The sequence below is a fragment of the Aptenodytes forsteri genome, unplaced genomic scaffold (assembly GCF_000699145.1).
Source record: "Aptenodytes forsteri isolate BGI_AS27 unplaced genomic scaffold, ASM69914v1 Scaffold336, whole genome shotgun sequence".
Lineage (NCBI taxonomy): Eukaryota > Metazoa > Chordata > Aves > Sphenisciformes > Spheniscidae > Aptenodytes > Aptenodytes forsteri.
In genome coordinates, this window is record NW_008794911.1 from 146,622 (window position 1) to 170,344 (window position 23,723).

Here is a 23,723-nt window from a genome sequence, read left to right on the forward strand (position 1 = left end):
GCTGTACTTGAGTTGCAGTATTTGCACACAAATAAGAAAAATAGGGCAGAAAGCGCTGAGATCCACTAACTGTTCTGTGTCGGCTGCAGTTTTGTACGCATAGAGCTAGGACACGAAGAAAATTCTTTTTCCTTATCCTAAAAATAAAATATTAATTTGGAACAGTACCTCTTCACTCATTCGCAATGTTGGACTCTGTTAGGTGTGTCAAAGCAGCAATACCTTAGCTTAGTAATAGGAAGAACTGAGTCAGGTATTTGACATCATACTTTCCAGAAATTGTTCGGTGTGAGATTTTTCTTTACCATATTTTGTGCTGATGGGAAGAATGTTCTTTATTAACGATGTGAAACTTAAAGGGGAGGTAAGCCCATTACTTATTACTTCAACCTCTTACCAAGAATAAGCTAACCATGGGTGGGTATAATATTACTCTAGCAGTCCATTCTAGCAAAAACCAGTAAAGAGCATCTGGGTATGTTGTGGTAGAAAAATATGCCACTGATTTTCAAGTAAAGTTTCACTATTGACTTTGCTTCAGATACTAATGCACAGAAAATAAGGTGAACTAAGGTAGTGTTATGAGTAACCAGTTCTGTAGTTTACAGAAAGTTACAATGCGAAAATGAAAGGTATTTTGAATTATTTCTGTGGAGATAACCTTAAGTATTTCTAGGACTTTTAAGGTAAGATTTCAGTCTAGTTGTGATCACAGATTTTTGTGTAGTCCTCATTGAAGGTACTGAGAAAAACTAACTTTTCTAACGAACTCTCACGTGTGCTCCAAATCTTGTAGAATTTAGAGGGGCTGAGCATCCTTTTATATAAGGATAACTGGTGACTAGTTTTTAAGTTAACTGTGGAACTGTGTACTTAAACACTTTAAGATTCCCTTTAACTACCACTAAATCATGTTGGCAGATGTACTTTTTTGAGGGCTGTGAGAGTGCTTGCAAAGTTTTTGCAGTGGGACCACATCCCTTCAGTACAAGCAACTACAGGAGCTGAAGTTGTCTTGTAGTTGATTACTGACAGAACAAATGCTAGGCAAGGAGTAAAAGTAAATGTTGAATTCTCTCTATTTGGAGAGAGGAAATCAGAAGCTCTGCTTGTTTGCTTGATATTGCTTGATGTTTTGTGTTGCTTATAGGTTGTATGTTTTAAATTTTTATTAGGATTTGAGTAGTATTTGCTGAAAATTTCTGGAGTATGTCAAAGCAGCATCATAGCATGGTAGTGTAACTGCTACTACCACTGTTATGGACACCATGTGGTAATGTTGCTTGGACCTTTTGTGTTTTCAGTTCTATCATAATATCTGATTGTTTACTACTTGGAAGAAAAGGCATCTGGTATAGAAAAAATATCTCACACTTTAATCTTTCTTGATTAATCTCTTAAAGGTAATGAGGAGGCTTTCTAGGGCAGGGTAATCTGTGTAATACTGTTTTAGCTTTGTTTACAGCAGAAAGTAGACTGTAAAGAGAAGTGATAAGACATAGCATTGCAGATGTCAAAGATGTGAAACCGTATGAGTGGGAGTAAATTGTATTCTTAAAACACAATTATCCTGGAACCTGCTTGGCTAAACCTACTTGGTTAGGTATTGATTCAGTAATGATGGAGCAGGGACATGCCTCTAATGTGGGTTTTAATAGGTGTGATAAATGTGCTGCAACCTGGGAGGGGAGGGAGTTATGTAAGTGGATTTTTGAGTGCTTTGAAGTTGTATCGTGGCTTCATCTAGGAACCTATAATACTGAGGACATGTAAACAAATATTCCACTTGTCACTTCCCTATCCCTTGCAGGTGCAAAGTGGTATAAACAGGACCCCTTGTAATGATTTTTTTTTTGTCACAATTATTAAATTTTGTGCGTGTGTTGGTAGCAGTTGTTAACTTGAGGGAAATTAGAATTTGTCATGTGCCTAGCAGCTTTCACTGTATAAATAAACAAGATTTAAAGGCATTACTGTCCGAGTGAAGTCTTTGTAGCTTGGTTTTCTGTTCTTACTAGACCGTGGCATTCATCATACGTGCTGTTCTTTATATTAACATTTTGTAAAACAAAAGAGACTGTAATTATATGAGATACTGTAATCTGGCTCTGTTCTCTTATGAAGGCATTTGAATGGTAATTGGAGAGTAGATAGTCTAAAAGTATTCTGTGTCTACGGATTACTCTCAAATTAGTAAACATAATTTTCCTTTAACTTAGATGAAGAAGAATAGTTCAATTCAGTCAACCTTTGCTTGGCAGAAGCATTAAAAAAAAAAAAAAAAAAAACCAAAACAAAACCCAAACCCCTCTAAACGCTGTTTAAAAATTTAGAGGAGGAAAGCTTTTTCAGAACCTCCTGCCAAATACCTGTAGATTGCAGGATGGTTGCAGTCTAGTGCAGGTTGTGCCTACAGTTCATTCTAAACATGGTATCTTCCTGTACCAGAAACTAGGCTTGATTTTTAAGTTGGATTTCTCTGAGGTAAATAAAATCTCCTATTTGGCACCAGAAATATTCTGTAGTAATATATAAATACATAATAATGTATGTGTATACATTCAAACACATATGCTATGCAAAATAACGTTTGCATTCTAATGTACTTTTCTGTTCTCATACTTGTCATGCTTTATTGGGAACCACAAAGAGCAGATATGTTCGGATCTGTGAGAAATAGTGAGTATTGTTAATAGTTGCTGCATACGCTGTCAGAAGATCAAATCCAGGAACTTTCCCTAATTCTTCTACAATCAATTTAATTGGAATAATTGTAATCTATATATTTTCTGGAGCAGTAATTTGGAGAAGAGTTTAAATCTTACAAGTACAAACACACAAATTACTAATGCACAGATTGTTTGCAGTGATGTTGGACGCTATAACTCTTCTCACTATATTTTTCCAATGTGTAATGGTAAATACGATCCTTCAAAATGGTATTATTTCAGTGCATACAAATATGCAGAAGAACTTGAGCATGAAACAGATCTGATTAATGTTTTGTGATGTAGATGACTTGCAGTGTGTAGTGTAGCTGATTGATATTTGTGAAGTTGGAGGCTTTTTGAAACTACAGCTGCTAGTGAGACAGAAAATGTATAGCTAGTGTTATCTTTTCTACAGTGACTTAGCTTTTTATGTAATGTGTTCTCAGTCTTTGTTTTCTTACCTCAGGGTTACTTGAACTTTAGTTGTTTGTCTTCTGGTGTATGTAATGGCCTCAATTCTGCCTGTAGAACATAAGAATTTGAGGTGTATTTGAAGCTAAAATGAGTAATCGAGAAGGCTTGTGATTTCCCTGCTGTGAAACAAGAGTTCTGACAAACTTCAGCACCTTGGGGATAGTTTCTGCTTATTGAGTCTTGTGGTTTCTTGAGTGTATTTACACAGTGAATGCTGTAATTATTTTTTCCAAGAGGGAGCTCATCCACCTGATTTCAAGCCCTCTCAGCAGACAGATATGTGTTGAATCTAAAAAGCTTTGTTTGGTGTTATGCTAGATGTTATTAAAAGACAAATGGAAGGTCAGGCTGGGGAAGGGAATGTGGTGGGTGGGTGAGAGATGGAAGCTTTACTTGTTTCTTTGCCAGGGAGGCAGTTCCAGAATATCCTTGGGGGAGGATGATAATGAATTAAATTTAGGCAAAATGGAGCACTTACCGTTGCTAAACTCACTGCAACTGTTAACTGACCTAGGTCCCTTGTAACCTTGCCTGTCTGCTTGGCTACCTACTAAATCAAGCTCTGAAAATGCTACAAAAGTTTGAACTTCATAAGATGAGCATAATAGTTCATATCCTAATGGATTGTCAGCTGCTTAGAACTGCGTTATGAAAATCTCTTCTTTAAAACAAAGCAAAAGCCAACATTCCTTTCAAAAAGCTGTGTCAGAGCTTCCTCTTACAGTGTCTTCCAAAATGAGTCTTCTGTGAAAGGTTCCCTTCCTCCAAAGTGGCCTTTTCCTTCTTCTTATGGAGCTTTATTTTAAGGATATCATGTATAGGAAAACAGTTCTTGTGCTGACTATAGGTGATCTGAATGTTTCTTTTTGTTTTGAGATTTGCAACAAATATTACCAAGACAGATATTCTGTGTGATGTGGTATAAGCTGTTTTTAATAATGTGGGTTTACCAGAGTAAATCTGCTACCAGAGTAGAAGAGAATAAGGGGTTCTCAGATGTACAGACTAGGCATTGGTTTACCTTGTAAATCAAGTAAATTGAGGTCGTGTAGCAGAGTAGTTTTGGAGAACTGTTTAGCTTGCACTTGGAAACCAAATATATTTAATTCAAGGCCTTACTTGTAGGCAAGCATGTGAAGATTTAGGCAATACTATATAAGCTGATTTCTTTGCTGCAGTCTTCAAGTGCTTAAAATAAAAGATTGGGTTGAGACAGTATAGGCTACTTCTAAACTACAGGAACAAACACCCTGCAGTTCTACTTCCACTATCTGGTTTTTTAATACCTCTTCTGTGTCTTTTTTTTTTTTTCCACCTCCCCAGTCCAAGCCATATATATTTGACCGTGTATTCCAGTCAAACACATCGCAGGAACAAGTATACAATGATTGTGCTAAAAAGATTGTCAAAGGTAAGGTGGAACAGCAACTTTAACCATAAGGAAAAGTCTCATATTCGTGTGGATTTCAATGTTGAAAACTGATACTTCTGTTGTTCCCTTTTACCTTCTGAATGTTTAATAAAGGCAACATGGATCATAGCAGTATAAAATCATCCTGTAGTTGAGCTGATAAATTATGTCAATGCTTAACCTGCTGTTTCAGTCAACTGCAATGTTTGATAACATTTACATGTCATGTTTTGGTTTTTTTGCAGTTCTCTGCAAAAGATTGTTTAAAACAATTTGTCAGAAATTAATCAAAATAACTCTAATGAATAGTTTCTCTTTTTTTTTCCTTCAAATTTATTCGTGAAAACATCCTACAATTGCTTTAGTTTGGAGGAATATAAGAAGAAAAGAAACTTGTGAAATCATGTGTATGCTATAGATATTTTCTAAGCTTGTTTATTTTATACACAGTTTAAGGGGGATTTTTCTGAATGTGATTTTTAGCTTCACAATTAAAAGTTTAAACATGAGTTATTGCTGTGCATGTCACGGTGTACAGTTGCTCCAAACTCGAATTGTCAGAATTGGCCTAGTAACTTCAGAAAATCAAGTCTTATCACAAAGAACGTTATACCACACTAAGTTGTCGTAGTAAGCAATTAGTTTCCTGAAAATAAAATTGATTAATTTCTTGAGATCAGTAATAAGTTCTAATTGACACAACTTTCAAAACAACTTTAACAAAGCTTTGCTCTGAAATATCAACTGTTAGTGACGAGAAGATTGGGTAAATGTAGGGTTGTTTTGATCATTAGAAAAGTGAACTGCTGTGGAAAATCCATGCTGCTGCAAGTATTTAACCCTTTAATAAGTTAAATAGTAATCAGGATTAGATCAGAAGTTATCAGGATTAGATCAGAAGTTTGCTCCTTAAAAATTGGAGTTACTTAAGAATTGTAATGCTGCCCCTTTCCTCCGTAGAAAAATCTGATCTCTGTTTCTCTGTGCAGCATTTCTAGGCTGTGCTACATCATGTGGCAAATGAGCTCCAGTGGTGGTACAGATGGATTATGGAAAAGACTTCTCTCCATTTGGAGTATCTCATGCTTGTTTTTCGAAAACAAAAGTTTGCTTGCAGGTTGTGATTCTGCAGTAACTGACTTGTAAACAAACCAACCCGCCAGTCCTTCACCCATCAATCTAAAACTTTGGGTTGGTTCATTCATAATTTGAAATACAAGCTTATGGCCAAAGAGTAAGATGCTTGAAACTTACGGCATGGCCCATTCTCTTCACAATTGGATGATTAAACTTTCCTGAAGGCAGAAAATACTATAGCCTTCTCCTGTATGGTGGTTTCTTCTGAGTTATCAAAGACTATCTGTTCAACCTGGCAGTTGTATTGATTTCCTTTTTGTTCCTGACTCTGAAGCCCTGATTTTTCTGGTTGAAGGAACAGATGTTTCTAATACAGTAAACTTCTAAAATGCAGTCAGTGGTGACTGAATGCATTAAAAGGGGTAGGGAGGAACACCCTCCCTCCCCCCAACTCTAGTACAGAGTTCCCAAACATTGAATCATTTAACTTGCTGAACATTTTAGGAACTGCCTGCTTGCATTCTATTTCATTTGACTTTCCTTTAGAAGAAGGAAATGAACCTTAATGGATATACTCTCTCCCTTTAGATGTACTTGAGGGATACAATGGTACAATATTTGCTTATGGGCAGACATCATCTGGAAAGACACACACTATGGAAGTAAGAAATCTTAAAATAATTTTCCTTTTAATGTCACTGTCATCTCTTTTCATCACAATAGTCTTATCTTTCTAGAAATAAGATGTCTGCTTGTTTTCATCTTGCAATTTTAATTTTCTTTCCATTGCAACATTTTGATACCCAAAATGGTTTTTTTAGGACTGACAATAGCAATTACTGTATTTTTCAGCCCTCAGTAGCAGGATGAGAAACACAAGAATAATGTTAAGAGTACATTTTCACTTTTAATAGTTTGGGAGATTTCTGAGATTGTTCTTTTCACTCCTGGCAAATGCTGGGCCTAAATGGATGGTCAAGACTTTGACCATCATACCAGTCAGCATTTTAAAACTAATTTGTCTGTTAACTGTTTGTTTTGCCTTTGGATACTGTTTGTGATGTTGGATTCAGTATGAATGTTTCATTTTATTGTATCTTTTCCTAATAAGGGGAAGCTTCACGACCCGGATGGAATGGGTATTATTCCAAGAATAGTGCAAGATATTTTTAATTATATTTACTCTATGGATGAGAATCTTGAGTTTCATATTAAGGTAAACTTTTCTTCATTGTTACTTATTTAATCTATATTGAAACTGGAAGTAGTTTATGGTTAAATGGACATTCTCTATCTGTTTCAAATGCCTGTAACTTGGAAAATCTAAACGTAAGTTATTTCTGAAGTAACTGACTCTTCTTAAAGAAGAATTACGTTAACGCTTTAATCTTGTTTCCATTAAACATTGATGGTAGCTACCCTGGTAACCTATGGCAGTGCTGATAGTGCTTGAAGCTTTTGATCAAAATAGTTTCTTCTTAAAGGTGTATTTTAGTTCAGCCTTAAGGACTTGAGTTAGATGTGGTATTATGGGGGAGGTCATAATAATCATGCTGAATCCTTCTGATTAAAAAGCAAAGCATTTTTACTTTCTGATGCTATATCTTTATTCCCCTTCCCACTTCTAGGTGTCATATTTTGAAATATACTTGGATAAAATAAGGGACCTTTTGGATGGTAAGCCGTTTATTTATACTGAACATAGAAAATAAATTGTTCTGGAGAGAGATATAAAAAAACAAACATGATACTAAGATAGGTATGCAGTATGCTAATAACCTATAAATGATAAGGATACATCAAAATAAGAAAGTATGGAGCTAATCTATAGAATAATACTAAAGCTGCAGTAGTGTTTGTTTAATGTATATTAAATTTTTTATAAAGTGTTGCTGAGAAATAACATCTATGACTCGGACGTGCGTTGTACACAGCTCATTCATTTTGCAAAGAAATCATATATACTTTAGCTTTATAACTTTTTCTCTTCCAGTTTCAAAGACCAATCTTTCTGTTCATGAGGACAAAAATAGAGTTCCCTACGTAAAGGTAAGCATCAATCTGATATGTTTTCATCTTTCACTCCTCTAGTGTACGCCATTTACTTCTGGCTTGTTGGTGTGGTGGTTTTTTGTCTTTTTTTTTTTTAAAGGGTTGCACAGAGCGTTTTGTATGTAGTCCAGAAGAAGTTATGGATACTATAGATGAAGGAAAATCAAACCGACATGTAGCAGTTACAAGTAAGTATTATCTTTTGTCTCCTTTTAGCATGTTATCGATTTGCTTCTGGTATGCCTTAAAAAGTAGGGAAGACAAAAATAGTGAGCTAAATAATTCAGGTTTTTGAAAGGGTGTAGCATAAGCAGTTTCAGCATGTCTTTCAGAAACAAGTATTTAAATTCATTTCTTGTTAGATGTTGTTAGAGTTGGATTGAAAGGAGAGAGTAAGTGATCAGTGAGGAACTCTGAATCATTGGAGAAAAAGGTGTAGTTTTGCGTTAGGAATCGTGCAAAATTGCAGTTTGTGGCATTTGTTTCAATTAACCTATGAATCTATAAGTAAGGCACTGTGGCTCGTCTACAGTTTGGCCATTCTGTTGCATATTCTAAGAAAAGCTGGTCAGAATATATATTCAGACATGCTGCAGATTTAAGCAGCATCCCGATGTCCCAAGCTTTTTGGCCTGTGGCATGCAGCCGAGTTGCAAGGAGGTGTGTCAGAGGTCTCCGAATTCCCACAAGAAGCAGGATTAGGAAGTGATAGAGGGTTAAAAAAAAAAAAAGACAAGGGAAGTTGAGGTGCATGCAAAAATAATACTTCAGTTCTTAGCAACTGAAGTGACTGTCAGAAATCTTTGAGAGCCCGTTTGAGGGTGAGTTTCACAGTCTTCCTGTGTCTAGTTCTTTATTCAGGAAAAGAAAGAATATACAGTCATTAAGGAAAGAAAAAAGGTTTTTCTTCTCATTTCTTTGGTTGAGGGTCGAAAATAAAAATACGATGTTCCTTTTAAGGAATGACTCAGTCCTGCACTTCCATTTCATTGCTCCTAGGTAGTAAGGTTCTGAAGTGGGGACTAGACTAAGTAATGGAGAAATAGCAGAAATTTGGATAAAAGGATATTATCTTATGTTGAGCTGCTTCTGTGGCATCAATAAGCTGGTCCTTTTAGGCCTGTGAGGGATTTATGGTTAAAAGGAAGAAGAAATAGGCAGATAGTCTCATTCAGGTCGCAGTCGCCTTGAATTTTGTTAATGAATTAAAACCATTCTTTAAATTCAGCAAATCTTGTTTCACAGCAGAGGGAGCAGTGCAGTAGGTATTTAAACCAGAAAGGGGTGAAAGGTTATGGCCATCTAGTTCAAATTTTCACAAAAGGATAAAGTATGATACATTGTAAATCTAAAAAAAACCCCAAACCAACACTACCCCACCCCCCCAAAACCCACCAAAACGTTCTGGTATCGGAATGTAAACGTGCTTTCTGTTCTAATAAAGTAAATTAAATGTGTGAAATCCATAGTTGACAGGCTAGCAAATCTTGTCAGTGAGCTTATATGGTATTAATAGAACCCCAGGGAGACTGGATCTTTGTTACTCAATTAGATGATACTATTGGTTTTGCTGCCTCTAGTTTTATTGTCATTGAGAGATTACTCCATACAGTTTCATTAGCTTTAGATCTGTCGCTTCACTGTGGGAAGATACTATTTTGTTAAGTTAGTTTGGTTGTACAAATATTTTTGACAATTTATGTATTTTGGATTATAGATATGAATGAACACAGCTCCCGAAGTCATAGTATTTTTCTTATTAATGTAAAACAAGAGAATACTCAAACAGAACAGAAACTAAGTGGAAAACTTTACCTTGTGGACTTGGCAGGTAGTGAAAAGGTAATTCTAAATTTCTTTTTCTGCTCTGAAAAACTCTGGTTATTCTTTACAATCAAATATTTTACATTAATGTAATACTGATTGTTCAGTTGTCATCTCTGAAGTGTTTAATTGTGACTTTGAAATGTGGTTTCTGAGTCCTAGTCTGGGTTGGCTATTAGATACTACCTCTTTAAGCTGATCTGCATTTCTGCAGTAAGTGTTTGTAAATACGGAATAGGGTGGGGAAATAGGCTAGAGTTCAGTATCGGTGAGAGCAAAAAAGTGTACAGGTGCGTTAGGTAGTCAGGTACTGGAATAAAGAGTTTTATGGATGTGAAATATCTGAATTTTCTTATTTAGTGGTACCAAGTTTCTTAATTTGAAATTCTGATTAATTGTTTAAAATGACAGCTTGCTTTCCTGTGTCAATGGATTAAAGCAGGGAAGGAAGTGTATACCATTTTGCTTATTCTGTATCACTTATAGACAGTAATTTAGCCTTTTAAGAGCTGGATTTATGTTCTTTTCATCTTTGCTTCTGGGGTAATCCCCATCTTTTTCAGTCCTTTATGCTTGCTATTGTCTTTCCTCATGTCATTGTTCTATGGCCTTATTGTTGTCTCTGATCCTGTGTTTATTCTGAAACGTGTTTCTTAGTAGTGGTCTTTTTTTTTTCTTTTTTCTTTAATGAAAATGAAATGAAGCATTAAAGTGAGAACAAAGTTAAAGAAAAAGGCTGGGTTGTGGGTCTCCTTTCTCTGTAGTTTTGTTCCTTTCACTGTTCATTTCAAACTTTGCTTTCGCACTTCTCCCAGTATTTTTGAAGTACATGAGGTTTTTTTTGGTGCCTTGTCTTGGGTTGGTTTAAACATAGGCAAACAGAACTGCTTAGTTGTAGTCATGATCACAGCTTGGTGAGAAAAATAGTAAAGGGAGGGTTATAGAACTGTAAGTCAAATTCAGCCCTTGAGGCAGAAGAGCTAAGGTAAATAGAATGGTGTCAGGGTAGAGGTGTGGGTTTGTTTTTTTTTTTTTTTTTCACATTTCTGCTGATATCTACTTAAGTTCCTAGAGCACTCTTGTAGGTCAGATCCAGCCTCTAAAATCTGTTCTCACAAATTCTTGCTAATATAGACTCTCTGCTCTGTTTTTCTGGGGGTGTGTGTGTGGTGGGGGGAGAGTGGTAGTGTGTGGTTTGTTCGGTTTTTGTTTGGGTTTTTTTGTTGTTTTGGAGTTTTCTTTGTTTTTTGGTTGTTGTTTGTTTGTTTTATTGTTTTTTGTTTTGTTTGAAAGATGACCATCTCTACAAACTATGTAGACCTTCTTATTAAGACAAAGTTCTAACTCTTGGTTGCTTTGATATTGTAAATTATTCATAACGCTTATTTCCTTTTACTTTAAGGAATTCAAACCTTTTGACAAACTTCAAACAATTTTTGATGTTGTTTGGTAAAAGTTTTTAACTATGCATTTATCTTCTATGAAAAGGCGTACTTTGCAGGGAAAATATTCACTTCAGTTTAAAAAATCAAACATCTTCAAACACTGAGTTTTGAATGAAAAACTGATGGTGAATCAGGGAAGGAGTCTGAGGAGGAGCTTGCTTATTCTAATCCAACTTGCTTACGAGTACCTCGTAAAGTCAGGGAGACTGACTTAGAAGTGGGAAAATTTACTCAAGTTTTATGTTAAATGTGGAGGGTGGTTTTTTTTTTTGAAGATGCGTTTAGTAATTTACTGAAATATTGTTTAGGTTAGTAAAACTGGAGCAGAAGGTGCTGTGCTAGATGAAGCTAAGAACATCAACAAGTCTTTGTCTGCTCTTGGAAATGTCATCTCAGCTTTGGCTGAAAGCAGTGTAAGTGTTCTCTTTTATATTTTTATACGTCAGGGTTAAAGGCTTGCATCTCTGAACATGATATTATGCAGAAATTCTTTACTGATCTCTGTGATATGCATGGAGTCTTTTAAACTAATCCAGTTGCATCAGTGCATTGCAAGTGGCCATTATTCTTGTACTGTATTGACACTGATGATTAATAAAGTTACGTTTAATGTTGAGGGACCTAAGCGTCTTACTGACAGTTTTCTTGTGCTCTAGACGTTACCAAACATAGGAGTACAATTTTATGTCACCCCATGCGTGTTCAGTCTTATGTTTTATGAATTAAAGTAGAATTTAATGTTTTTCTAATGAAGTTATACCTAGCAAAAGCATAGCTCTTATTTCAACAAACTAAATAATATATCTGAAAAACCGTGACTGATTTGTTTAACCATTTTCTTGATAGACTTATGTTCCATATCGTGATAGCAAAATGACCAGAATCCTTCAAGATTCACTAGGGGGTAATTGCAGAACCACTATTGTTATTTGCTGTTCTCCGTCTTCATACAATGAATCTGAAACGAAATCTACTCTTCTGTTCGGCCAAAGGTGAGTAAATGACTATATTTTGCTCTTACTATGCTCGGAAGTAAATGCAGAATGAGAAATAAGTAAGTTATTCCACTAAGATTCCTGAACCAAACTAACTAGAATGTTTACTTTCTGTAATTCTTCAGTGCGTACGTGGCGAAGTGTTGTGATCTACCTTATCTATATAAAAATCCTTAAACTGGGCAGGATCCTGAAGACTGTGTATTTACAGGAAGACAGCGTATAGTTTGGTTCAAAATGCAACTTAATGTATAGACTTGGAGGGTAATTAATACTTTTTTTTTAAGTGGAAGGAGGGAGGAATGAGTTTTCCCCTGTTAAGTTGAATTCTTTATGTGCTGGGAGAGCCTGTCCTCTGCCAACCTTTCTTTGACAGTGTGCTGAATTACATCTTCTGGTCTGTTTACTGTATCTAGCATTCCAGTAACATTTGAGTTAATACTTCTAAATTCCTGTCTCACTTGTAATTGAATTTATAAGTACCCATTTCAAATTTGGTATTTTGTTAGGTATCTCTTCTTTGCCACTCTACTATTAATGCTTCATCATAATACTCCAGTTCCTGACCACTAGATCTAATCGCTTCATATTCTGGAGCACATTACAAAAGCTGTCAGCATTTCACTTAGTTCATCTGGTCTTCTATGTTATCATACCTCTTCCACTTTAGTTCAGCAAGATAGTTTTCCACTGGTCTTCTCAGAGAAGATTTTTATTACGGAAAGGAGACTAGATTACTTCAGAACTTCTTAAAAACCTGGCAGAATATGGGTAGTTAGTGGGCGTGGAGTAATTGCTGCATTCTGCAACAGTGGGGTTTTTTGGTCTCCTTTTAGAATCTAGGAGGTCCTTTCCTTTCCTCTTTATTGCTTGAATGAGCTATTGCGAAGCGTCTTCCAGCTGTTGCTCTGTAGTTTCACTGCCTCATGCTCTTGACTTCTTCAGGAGTTAATAGAGTATGCTTCTATCTCATCTACCATAATTAGTCTGGTATATTAATTCAACCTTCTAGAGGTATTAAATTTACGCTGAAACCCTCAGCTGTAGTAACTGAAAGCTAGATAAATATTACATAACTTAGTAGGAAATCATGTGCCTTTTGGTAGTAATCAGTCCCAATAAGACTTTGCAGAAAGATGCTTATATGAGTCATAATATGGGGGGGGAAATTTCTAACTACCATTAAACTTTTTTCCTGTTCTCTTTGGGCGGGGGGGAGAGGAGAGGGCAGGAGGTATTTGGTAGTAGGAGACTATACAGAAGAATTACTGAGGTAAGTGAGGAACGGCACTAAAGTAAAAACTGTACATTAACTTCATGAAGATGTATTATTAGGCCTGTAGTTTCATCTCCAAAGCTAATGTGTTCAGATGAGATTCGCCTGACTGAATGAAGACAATTAATCTGAACTTTATAGCTCTTACACCTTTTTGGTTAACGGAGATCCAACAACTGGATTTTTAGGTTGAAATGGGCTGTTTCTTAAGTAAGCTTGATGGTTTACACCCTCAAAGTATTATGATCTCCACTGGAGAAATGTTTGCTAGGTGTGGTGAATGCTACCCTTTGTTCAAATCTGTGCGCTGTCCTGACTCGAATTCTTTCAGGTGAAGGTATGCAGCTGAATTTTTCCAACTCAACCAGCTTGATATTTTTAGCCTTTCCAAAGTTTATTGTATTGCTCCGTCCATTAACAGTTGTATCAATCCAATTGGAAGAACACTAAGTTGGCAGGGAGTAGAAATAAGCATTTGGAAGAGGTGGGAATTGTTTACACTTTTACCAGTGACGTGTAGAAGTTTTATTTAAGAGCTTTTAATTCTTTTCTTTAAAAAAGAAAAGTTTCAAAGCTTTTTGCTCTTTCTATGTAGAGCGAAGACCATTAAGAACACAGTCTGCGTCAACGTGGAGCTCACTGCAGAACAATGGAAGAAAAAGTATGAGAAGGAAAAAGAGAAAAACAAGACTCTGCGTAACACCATACAGTGGCTGGAAAATGAACTCAACAGATGGCGGAATGGTGAGAAGCAATTATATTTTTGTTCTGCAAACTTTAGGCAAGATGATAAACACTGAATTAGTATTTAGGATACCAAAAACAACTAAGACCACTATGCAAGACAGTAGTAGGAATATTAAAGCTAGGATAATAAGTTGATATTGGAACTTCATATTTTTCACTGTATTGCAACTGGAACAACTTCTAATAATCACATAATGGCAAAAATGTCTGGAAGTATATTGGTATTAGGTTCTTCAACACTTAGTTTACTACAGAACTAGACTTACATACATTCTAAACATTTTATTTTGGGGAAGAAAAAATGATACTAATTCTAAATGCAGAAACTGAGTAAAATTTCCTCTGGTTTGGTTTTCTAATTCAAATCAATATTACAAGATCTTACCTTCATTTAAAATTCAAACACGTTAATAGGCAAAAAAACCACCCAAAACCCAAAATCGCTGACAGTACAGAATGTGTGCCCATCTTTTCTTCCTGAATAATTGGCGACTTATCTGTTGAAGTGTCTGGCCAAATGCAAGTTAAATATGAAGCCTTAAATTCAGGAAAGGAGGAACATAGGTCATACTTACAGGTGTATTCTGGAGTTTGGTAGCTACAGAAGACGATTTTGCAATCTTGTAGACAACTGCACCACATCCTGATGTAAATCTGAGAAGAATGGGCTCATTCAAGTAAGTTTAGTGGGATGTGCTTTTTTTTTTTTTAAATCTTTTATAGAGATGGTATGAGGCCGCACCTGAAATGTTAAGTATAGTTCTTCCAGAATATTGACACAAGATACTGGAGCGTTGGAAAGAGCCCATATCATCCAAGGACTGCATAAAATGTTTTGTAATAAGGTGCTAAGGAATTTAGTTTTGCTTACCAGAGAAGTGCCTTGATTAGCGCGTGTGGTGTTTTTTCTATGCGAAGTTAGTAAAGTGTTCTCATCAGAAAAGGCTTAATGAACATAAAAGGATAAAAGTGTAACTGAACAAATATTTTAAATAAGAAGCAAAGCAATTTCAAAGTAAATATGGCTACCTAGCAAAACAGACTGCCAAGGGAAAAGAAAGGATTTTCTGTCTTCAGGGCAAGTTAGGTGCCTTTCTAGAAGATACAGTTTGATATGAGATTTGGAGCTCATAGCAGAGTAACTGGGTGAAATACAATGTTCTGTGGTAAGCAGGAGATAGCCTGGATGATCTAGTGGTCATTTTTTTTTTACCGTGTAATCATGTGAACTTGATTGTTTATTAACAGAGGAGCAGTACTGTTAGCAGGGAGTATGCAATACTTCTCAAGGCTAGGTTTGTGGAAGATACTTCATGGCTGACTATACTAAAACTAAGTATATTCTTTTCTTTAAGGGGAGACTGTACCAGTTGATGAACAGTTTGACAAGGAGAAGGCCAACTTAGAAGCTTTTGCAGTGGACAAGGATATTACTGTTATTAATGATAAACCAGCTACCACAATTGGAGTTACCGGCAATTTCACTGATGCTGAGAGAAGAAAATGTGAGGAAGAAATTGCCAAACTATACAAACAACTGGATGACAAGGTATGCCATTCTTATTTAATGTAAGACCTCTTGGAAATATATCTTGAACTATATTATGTAATATTTAATTTGCCAGTCATCTTTTGTTAGTACAGCTTGCTTAAATATTTGCTGGGAGTGCATACTCTAATTCTGAAGCTCTGATTAAGAGAAATCAAAATTGCCTCATCTGATGCTAAGTGAGCATCCTTTCTTAGTTGCTCTCCCTCCTTTGCTGAAACTACTAAAAAAAATGTCCTGAAAACTAAAGTATCAGTACATAGAAAACAAGATAAAATGAAAGTTAGGAAGGAAAAATTAATGAGAATCTTGAACGGTATTTCTACTTTCTGGGTGTAGAACATTCCTAGCTGATTGTTTGGAATAATACTGTACCAGAAGAAGGAAAATAATGAGAAAGCAGGGAAATGAGTAATTTGAAGACAGCAATGTTTTCCTTCCATGTTATGCATAATTTATTTGAACATAATTTTAAATTTAAGCAGTAGTGCTACATTTGGAGAGGAAAAATCTTAATTGTTTCTTGGAAGTTAGAACAACTTGGAGAAGACTTGCAAAAGCACAGGTGTAAGAGTTTTGTCTTTGAAGCATGGTGTTTTACAGGTACATGCCAGGTTAAGAGCCTAATGGATCAGCCAGTGAAATCAAAAGGATTATTTTTTTACTTTTATTGCGTTCATTTGTATAATTTCTCAGAATATGAAAAAGTTAGATGTCTAATATCTGCTGTCTCTTAGATTATTTTTCCTGAGTGGTATTTGTCAGTTTATTGAACACAGTCTTACCTCGATTGCAGGATGAAGAAATTAATCAGCAGAGCCAACTAGTAGAAAAACTGAAAACACAAATGTTGGACCAGGAAGAGGTGAGTTTCACTCTTGCATCTTTATTCTATTTTTGTTTGTCTTTCCTTTAAAGAAATCTGAGATGTTCTGAATAGGTCACAGTTTATGACCAAGGAGTAGAATGGCAGCTTACTCCTGTACAATAGTTCTCTTCTATTCCTTATCTAAATGCTCTGCCTATTCATTCCCCCCACTTACACTGCGCTAATGGCTAAACTTAAACCAGTTTACTTGAACCTTAACTATCCATGAAGATTGAAGGAATTTAAATATTTTATGGAAAGACATTGGCAGCTGTTTTCCCCATGCAAAGTTAGCAGTTTGTCAAAACTGAAGATACCTTGATTTACTGTTAGAAATCTGTTTTAAGGTTTACTTTTGGTCAGTTGCTGTACAGAGAGAGAAGGGGGAGGAGAGAAATCTAATGGCCCATAATGAAAAAGGAAGTATCTATGTGTTACTTCAGACCATACTTGCTAGAATAGTCAAATTATTTGTATGCACATGTTGCCAGTGATGCAACTTAATTAAATGGGGAAAATACCTATTAATAATGAAATTGTTAATTTCATTTAGCCAAGATATTAGAGAAAATAGTTCTATATAGCACAAAGATTAAAAAAATAATAATCTTTGTGTACATGGCAAGAAGGAAATGGGTCAAGGACTCAGGAAGTTGGAGCTACTGTTTAATCTTATTTAAATAAGAAATCTGCCTCTTTATAGCAACTGTTCACTTTGTCTAGTTATTCTTCGGCAGCTAACAGTGTTAAAATGCTAGAAGTTTAGCCCCTAGCCTGTTGACAATTTCAGACTCATGAATAGTGTACAGTGGCTTTTTTGAGAACTTGCATATTCCATGTGCGTTTCCAGTTGCTGTCCTTATGTGTCTTGATTTGTAATCACTTCCATTTTGAAAATACTTTAAAAGTTAAGGAACTATGGATATAGATGATAAATTTAGTTATTATAGTCTCACTGTACCTGTCCTTGGCATCCTTATTGCATGATGCTAGACACTAAAAATGTAGATATAAGCTATTGTAGTAGCTAAAAGCATTAATAAGATTCAACTTATATATGGAATTTTTGTGATGACTATTTGTTGTTGCAATTTTAAATAAATCTCTTATCAATGTTGCAGCTTCTAGCATCAACCAGACGGGACCAAGACAACCTGCAAGCAGAGTTGAATCGCCTTCAGGCTGAAAATGATGCCTCTAAAGAGGAAGTGAAAGAGGTGCTACAAGCCCTTGAAGAATTAGCTGTCAATTATGATCAGAAGTCTCAGGAAGTAGAAGATAAGGCAAAGGAATATGAACTGCTTAGTGATGAACTCAATCAAAAATCGGTATGAAACTGGGATAAGAAATTACTGACAGTCTTCAATGTAACTTTTCTTGCCTTACCTGTGTTTCTTGCTTGAAGTCATTTACAGGTTTTTCACAAGGGAAAATGGGAGCTTAAGGCTAAACTTTTTTAGTTTTAGCAAAGGATGATTTTCTTAAACCACTAAGCTTCAGAAAAATGCACAGTGAATATTGACCTTGATAGCTCTCATCTTTTTAGTACCTATGGCATTTTACTACCTGAAGAGTATTCAGAGAAATCCTAGATATCAGAAGTTAACACTTTCATTATATGCTGGTGATCTGACTCAGTTTTGTTTGTCTTTCTGGTGCAGTTGAGGTAATCCTCACTTAAGAATCTGCTCCTTCCAATCTTGAAATTGCAGTGAGCATGCTACAGCTTTTCTTGAAAGGAATGTGTATTTGCATGCTGTATTTAAGGCATTTAAAATATAACTTATCCTGATGCCTTCAAAAATAGGCAGTTGATTTTACTTTCTGAAAGGGGTAGTCCTGAACACTGAGGACATATTCCAAAAGGTGGCCCTGGTTAAAATACAGATGCAGCATCAGTCCCACAGGATGAGTACCATATGCCTCCTCACATACCTGCATAGTTTCTGAATTGACTGACAGTTTTGGTAGCCAATTATTTGGCAGACTTCAATCAGTTTTAAACAGTTAATACTCTACCCACTATCCTAAAATTCTAAGTACTGGAAAAGATCAGCTTGTTTACTGGCATTGCAGACAGAATATGTGATGGTGCAAGTCTCAATCTTCTCTGTTCTTGAAGATGAAAATTGAGTGGGTCTGGGTCTTCTAGTGGATGTGGCTTTCAATTTTCAGTAAGATTTGACTAGATAGAACACTGGTATTAAAATGATTAAATGATGTTCACAAGATCATGAAACCTCTCTTTTAACTTCTGAGTATTCTGAGCTGAGTAGTCTTTATTGGTAACTTTCAGCTGACCTTAAAGTGATATAAGTCAAATGATCTCTGGTCTTCCTATTATGAGCAGCATTTAAACTTTGGTGGAATAGGCTAGCTGTATGTGTGTATGATTCTGAAGTGTGTGGTTTGTTTCTTCTGGGTTTGTTTTTGTTTGTTTGCTTTGTTGTTTTTAATTAGTTTATAGATAATCAAGTGATTCTAGATATTATAACTAATGTCCATTGAGTGTCATGAATAACTTAATCCACGAGAAAGCAACAACTGTTCTGAGATGTAGTAAAATTAAGTCATTTCAGTGTTCTCAGTCTGTCACAGCTAACCTATGCAGTAACCATCCTTTGGTATCACTGGCTGAAACTTTCCTGCTGTAAAACTTCCGGCATTTTTTTAAAACTGGAGAACAAAGAGCAGACAACTTCTGAGTATGCAAGCTGCTGAGCTGCAGCCGTTACAACCACAGCAGCTCAAACTAGCTGAAAAACTGCTCTAGAGTAAGTGTAGTGCTTATGAACTTTCGGAACTGCGTGCCATTTTTTGATTTGCAAGTAGGAAAGAGTTAAGAGCTCTGCAGGTAAAGATGAAATTATTTTCCTTTACTAAAATATGGTGAAAAGTGTTCGACTTGTCCGTGTACGTTTTTCCTATAAATGCAGTCCTCTGCAATATTTAACTGTATATAACTCTGAATGCTGTTTAACAATGTTGATGTGAATTTTGTTGCAGAGTTGTAAGATTATGTTTTGTGAGCTGAAGGCCTCTGTCCCCAGTACTTACATTTCTTTCAGAAGAAATACTGTCACTCGAGGACTCCTAAATTTTTACTGTATGGTGTATTCACACAGGTTGATACCAATCTGGTTTTAGATATAAAAATGGGACATTTCAGTAGGCAACCACATGTTGCTGTATTTAAATAAGTAATATGAAACTAGTTCTAAAAACAAGAGTGAGTTTTGTTTGTTAAAGTGTAACTTCTTTTACTGTAGGTCACTCTAGCCAGTATAGATGCGGAGCTTCAGAAACTCAAAGAAATGACCAACCATCAGAAGAAACGAGCGACAGAGATGATGGCCTCCTTACTAAAAGATCTTGCAGAGATAGGAATCGCAGTAGGAAATAATGATGTCAAGGTAAGAATTAGTAAGTGCAATTTTTAATGCCATGTATTACACATGTACATTGTGGATAGGTGGGGTCAGTTTTCTTAGTACAGTAAAAATAACCACCGTAGGAAGCCTCATGTATATTAATAATTTGGGCATAAGCTTATCCCTTGCTTATGCTGTGACTTATCAGGTCCCAAACAGAATTTGATTATGCAAAGACAAGGAAGAGCAGGTATGATTTTTTTCTGAAGTAGTGTTTTCATTCATACTGTTAAACTGCCATATGAAATGTTCATAATCAACAGCATCATCTTGGAAATCTTATGCTGACCTACAGTGGCAATCAAGATGTTACTTATTAAAAATTGAATGAGGAACTGAAATAAAAGATAAATTTAAAAGATCACTGTAGGACAAGAATGTGAGCAGTGTTAGAAATCTATAGTGAACTGTATTTCCCTCTTCAAGTGACTCATTACCTTTGTGCAAACTTCTAAATAATCAGTCAGAAAACTTAAAAGTTACATTTCGGTGTGTAATGCTCTGATTATCAGTCGAGGTGGCGGATGTGTGCTCCAGCTCATCTTTAATTCTGTTTCATTATCTGAGCTTTCTAAATGCGTCATTCCACACTTTTCAGCAGCCTGAGGGAACTGGCATGATAGATGAAGAATTCACAGTTGCGAGACTGTACATTAGTAAAATGAAATCAGAAGTAAAAACAATGGTGAAACGTTGCAAACAGTTAGAAGGTACACAAGCAGAAAGCAATAAGAAAATGGAAGAAAATGAAAAGGAGTTGGCTGCCTGCCAGCTCCGTATCTCACAGGTAAATGTTTCTTTACACTGTACTCCTTAAATGTTCTTTTGAATTTATTAACCTGCTTGGGGGGGGGGGGGAAGTTGCAATTTCTTCTTCACACCTAACAAAGTACATTGTGATCGAACAGCCACAAGACTCAGCTGTATCCTCAATACTCTTTTCAGTTTGACTGCTTCTGAGTAATTGTGTGACAGGATATCAGAACTTCTGCAATATGTCTGTAGCCTGATAATGCTTTTGTAGCATTTGTATTAAATACTAGGGTCCATATGTTCTCCATCACAGAATCCTTTACAAATACAAGTCTTACAGAAGCAGTGGCTAGTGAGCACTCTGCCTACTAATGCAGCAAGTTGGAAGTGGGAGAGGTAGCAATAGCATGGTAAGATTTCAGTAGGCTTCCATAGCAGGTTAAATTTACTTCTAATGTAAGAAAAGCCATTTTAATGCGATTGTTAGAAAAGATCAGTAATGTGACTTCTAAAACTCTGAAAGTTGTGATCTACGATTTAGTTTTTCTATATTTTCTTTTACATACAGATGGTCATCTTTTTTTAAATCAGGAGATGCATATTTCAGTGCAATCTTCTAAATACAGTGGGACTCTCTTGCCTCTGATAGTATTTAACATTCAAAACATCTCTTCTAGCCAAAAATGTATTTCATTCCAATCCAGAATAAAGACATTGTCTTACAGGCTACATTACAGATCTACTTTAGTAATCATAGTATTCTTAGAGTTTAGTTGGCACCATTTTTGTTTTGAGATCAGGTTACTTGTTTAAAAATAAGTATAAACTGTTTATACAGATGTAATTCTGTGGTACCTAGTTCCAAAGTAAATTAATCTTTCCATTCTCCAAGCATGAAGCCAAGATCAAGTCATTGACTGAATATCTTCAGAATGTGGAACAGAAAAAAAGGCAACTGGAAGAATCTGTGGATTCCCTTAATGAAGAATTAGTTCAGCTCCGAGCACAGGGTAGGAATTGCCTCCCTACACCTCACCCACCACCACCATCATTTTAAGTATATAGCGATAAATAGGAAATCGTTCTGTTCTATTTAGATTGAAGGGCAGAGCTATAGAATGGCTTTATGCTACTGAACATGTAGAATTAGTCAATGGGAAAGCATGTTTGAAAGAACTGCTATGGATAGGATTAAATTAAAGATGTTACTGATTTAATTGATCTTTGTGGTGGGAGGGGTCTTTTTCCAAATGTTAAGGTGTTGGGGAAGGAGGGGGGAATTAACACCATCTTCTCTGTGATCGCCTAGTTACCTGGCTGAAATGTGTTTTCTTTTCTGTCCTCTATCCCTACTAGAAAAAGTCCATGAGATGGAGAAAGAGCACTTAAATAAGGTTCAAACTGCAAATGAAGTCAAGGTAAGTTAATTTCATTGTTTTTTTTAAAAACAAAGTGAAGTATGGCAGCTTCTTAAAGCATATAATACATACTGTTTTTTCTAATAGCAAGCTGTGGAACAGCAAATTCAGAGTCATCGTGAGACGCATCAGAAACAAATCAGTAGCCTAAGAGATGAAGTTGATGCAAAGGAGAAACTTATCACTGAACTTCAGGAGTAAGTAATTGTCATTATTTTGTTAGTGCCAAATGTCTCTGGACTGTGTGAGTACAGAGCACAGTATGGTGGGAAGGAAGTGGCAAGGGTTTCCTCAAGCAGTGTCTTTCTAACTTGTGTTGCTTTACTGAATGTGGTGTCTGACAGGTTCAGTTGATGTAATATTTACTTTCTGTGTTCAGCCAAAACCAGAAGATGATGCTTGAACAGGAACGCCTTAGAGTTGAGCATGAGAAGTTGAAAGCGACTGATCAGGAAAAAAGTAGAAAACTGCATGAACTTACGTAAGTGACAGTCACGCATAAAGCAAACGTGTGGGGGAACACTTATATTTTAAAAACTAGTGATCTAATATGATGAAGTGGCTCTCACTGTATGATATGCTTATTAAAGAGAGATGCTCCAGAGCCTTCTTGAACTTAACTTTTTTTAAAACCTTTGCACTACCTTAATATTTAAAATTGGAAGTAAAATGTTGAAAGATATGAAGGCCACAACTTTTTCTTTGTTAATACGCTATAGGTTGGAGTAATTAACTTTTCAATTTGCAGCTAAGTATTGCATGCTCCAAGACTGGAAGAGGCTTGTAAGAGTTCCCTAACTCTTTTTTGGTTCTTGTGTGATTTAACTAGTTAGGTGGTTCTAACTGGCTTATTCTTGAGATTAAACAGCTGCATACTTCATTGAGTGACTAAATACAGTGTATTAGTGAATTAGAGACTGAAAAGTTAATGCAAAAATTAGCATTGAATTCTGCTTTCAGGTAAGTGTGCAAGGGTCAAGCTGAAAAACAGTTCTGAACTTCTAGAAATCTAACCAAAATCTCCTGGAAATGTTTCTTAGAGTATCAGTAGCAACCCCTTTCTGGCATATATAAATTTATCTTTACAGAAGTTAAAACTACATTATACTTAAAATATTTTTTCAAAAGTGCATGCTTTTTCGCCATGTTTAAAAACACACAGTGGCTTTCAGGATTTTGTCATAGAATTTGAAATAATCAGAGGGACCTGATTGGTCTCTACTGGTAACCAATAAGCAACACTTTTTTCTTTTTTCTTTTAGCCTTATTGTGAAATACAATGGTGGTTTAACTGACTAAAATTTTAACAGTACTCTGGTCTTGTGAATCCATCTTATTCTGATTTATTTATATGCCACAATGATTACAAAAGTTACATTAGTTACAGTAGGTTTTCTTGTCTTGTAAGATTTTATATACATACCACATTATTGCTTCTTATTTCAATTTGCAGGCTAAACTATATATAGCATTGATCCCTTAAAGGCACTTGCTATATTAGAAACTTTCCTCTTCAATGACTTGCAAAGAAACATTAAGAATTAGTTTGGTATTCTGCGTCCTCCCCCAGCCTTTTTGAATCCAGTTATTTTCCATTGTATGTCATAAATGTTTGTGGCAAATGACAGGCCAGAAACAGTGCAGACTATTCACATTTTACTTTTTTTTTTTTTTTTTTTTTTTTTTTTTTTT

General features: G+C 35.7%; 1 protein-coding gene across 1 annotated transcript in view; it reads left to right on the forward strand.

Moving 5' to 3' along the window:
* Positions 1-328: 328 nt before the first annotated feature.
* The window catches only part of KIF5B (kinesin family member 5B), a 33,498-nt gene continuing 10,103 nt past the window's right edge, over positions 329-23,723 (forward strand). The window contains exons 1-20 of the mRNA XM_009275236.1: positions 329-364; positions 4,425-4,596; positions 6,262-6,335; positions 6,785-6,889; positions 7,302-7,350; positions 7,667-7,722; positions 7,826-7,913; positions 9,443-9,567; positions 11,303-11,407; positions 11,841-11,986; positions 13,861-14,009; positions 15,368-15,561; positions 16,358-16,426; positions 17,551-17,757; positions 19,699-19,842; positions 20,459-20,647; positions 21,506-21,623; positions 21,970-22,031; positions 22,119-22,228; positions 22,411-22,512. Of these exons, the coding sequence (XP_009273511.1) occupies positions 329-364; positions 4,425-4,596; positions 6,262-6,335; positions 6,785-6,889; positions 7,302-7,350; positions 7,667-7,722; positions 7,826-7,913; positions 9,443-9,567; positions 11,303-11,407; positions 11,841-11,986; positions 13,861-14,009; positions 15,368-15,561; positions 16,358-16,426; positions 17,551-17,757; positions 19,699-19,842; positions 20,459-20,647; positions 21,506-21,623; positions 21,970-22,031; positions 22,119-22,228; positions 22,411-22,512 (2,300 nt within the window). The remainder of the gene's footprint in view (positions 365-4,424; positions 4,597-6,261; positions 6,336-6,784; positions 6,890-7,301; positions 7,351-7,666; positions 7,723-7,825; positions 7,914-9,442; positions 9,568-11,302; positions 11,408-11,840; positions 11,987-13,860; positions 14,010-15,367; positions 15,562-16,357; positions 16,427-17,550; positions 17,758-19,698; positions 19,843-20,458; positions 20,648-21,505; positions 21,624-21,969; positions 22,032-22,118; positions 22,229-22,410; positions 22,513-23,723) is intronic.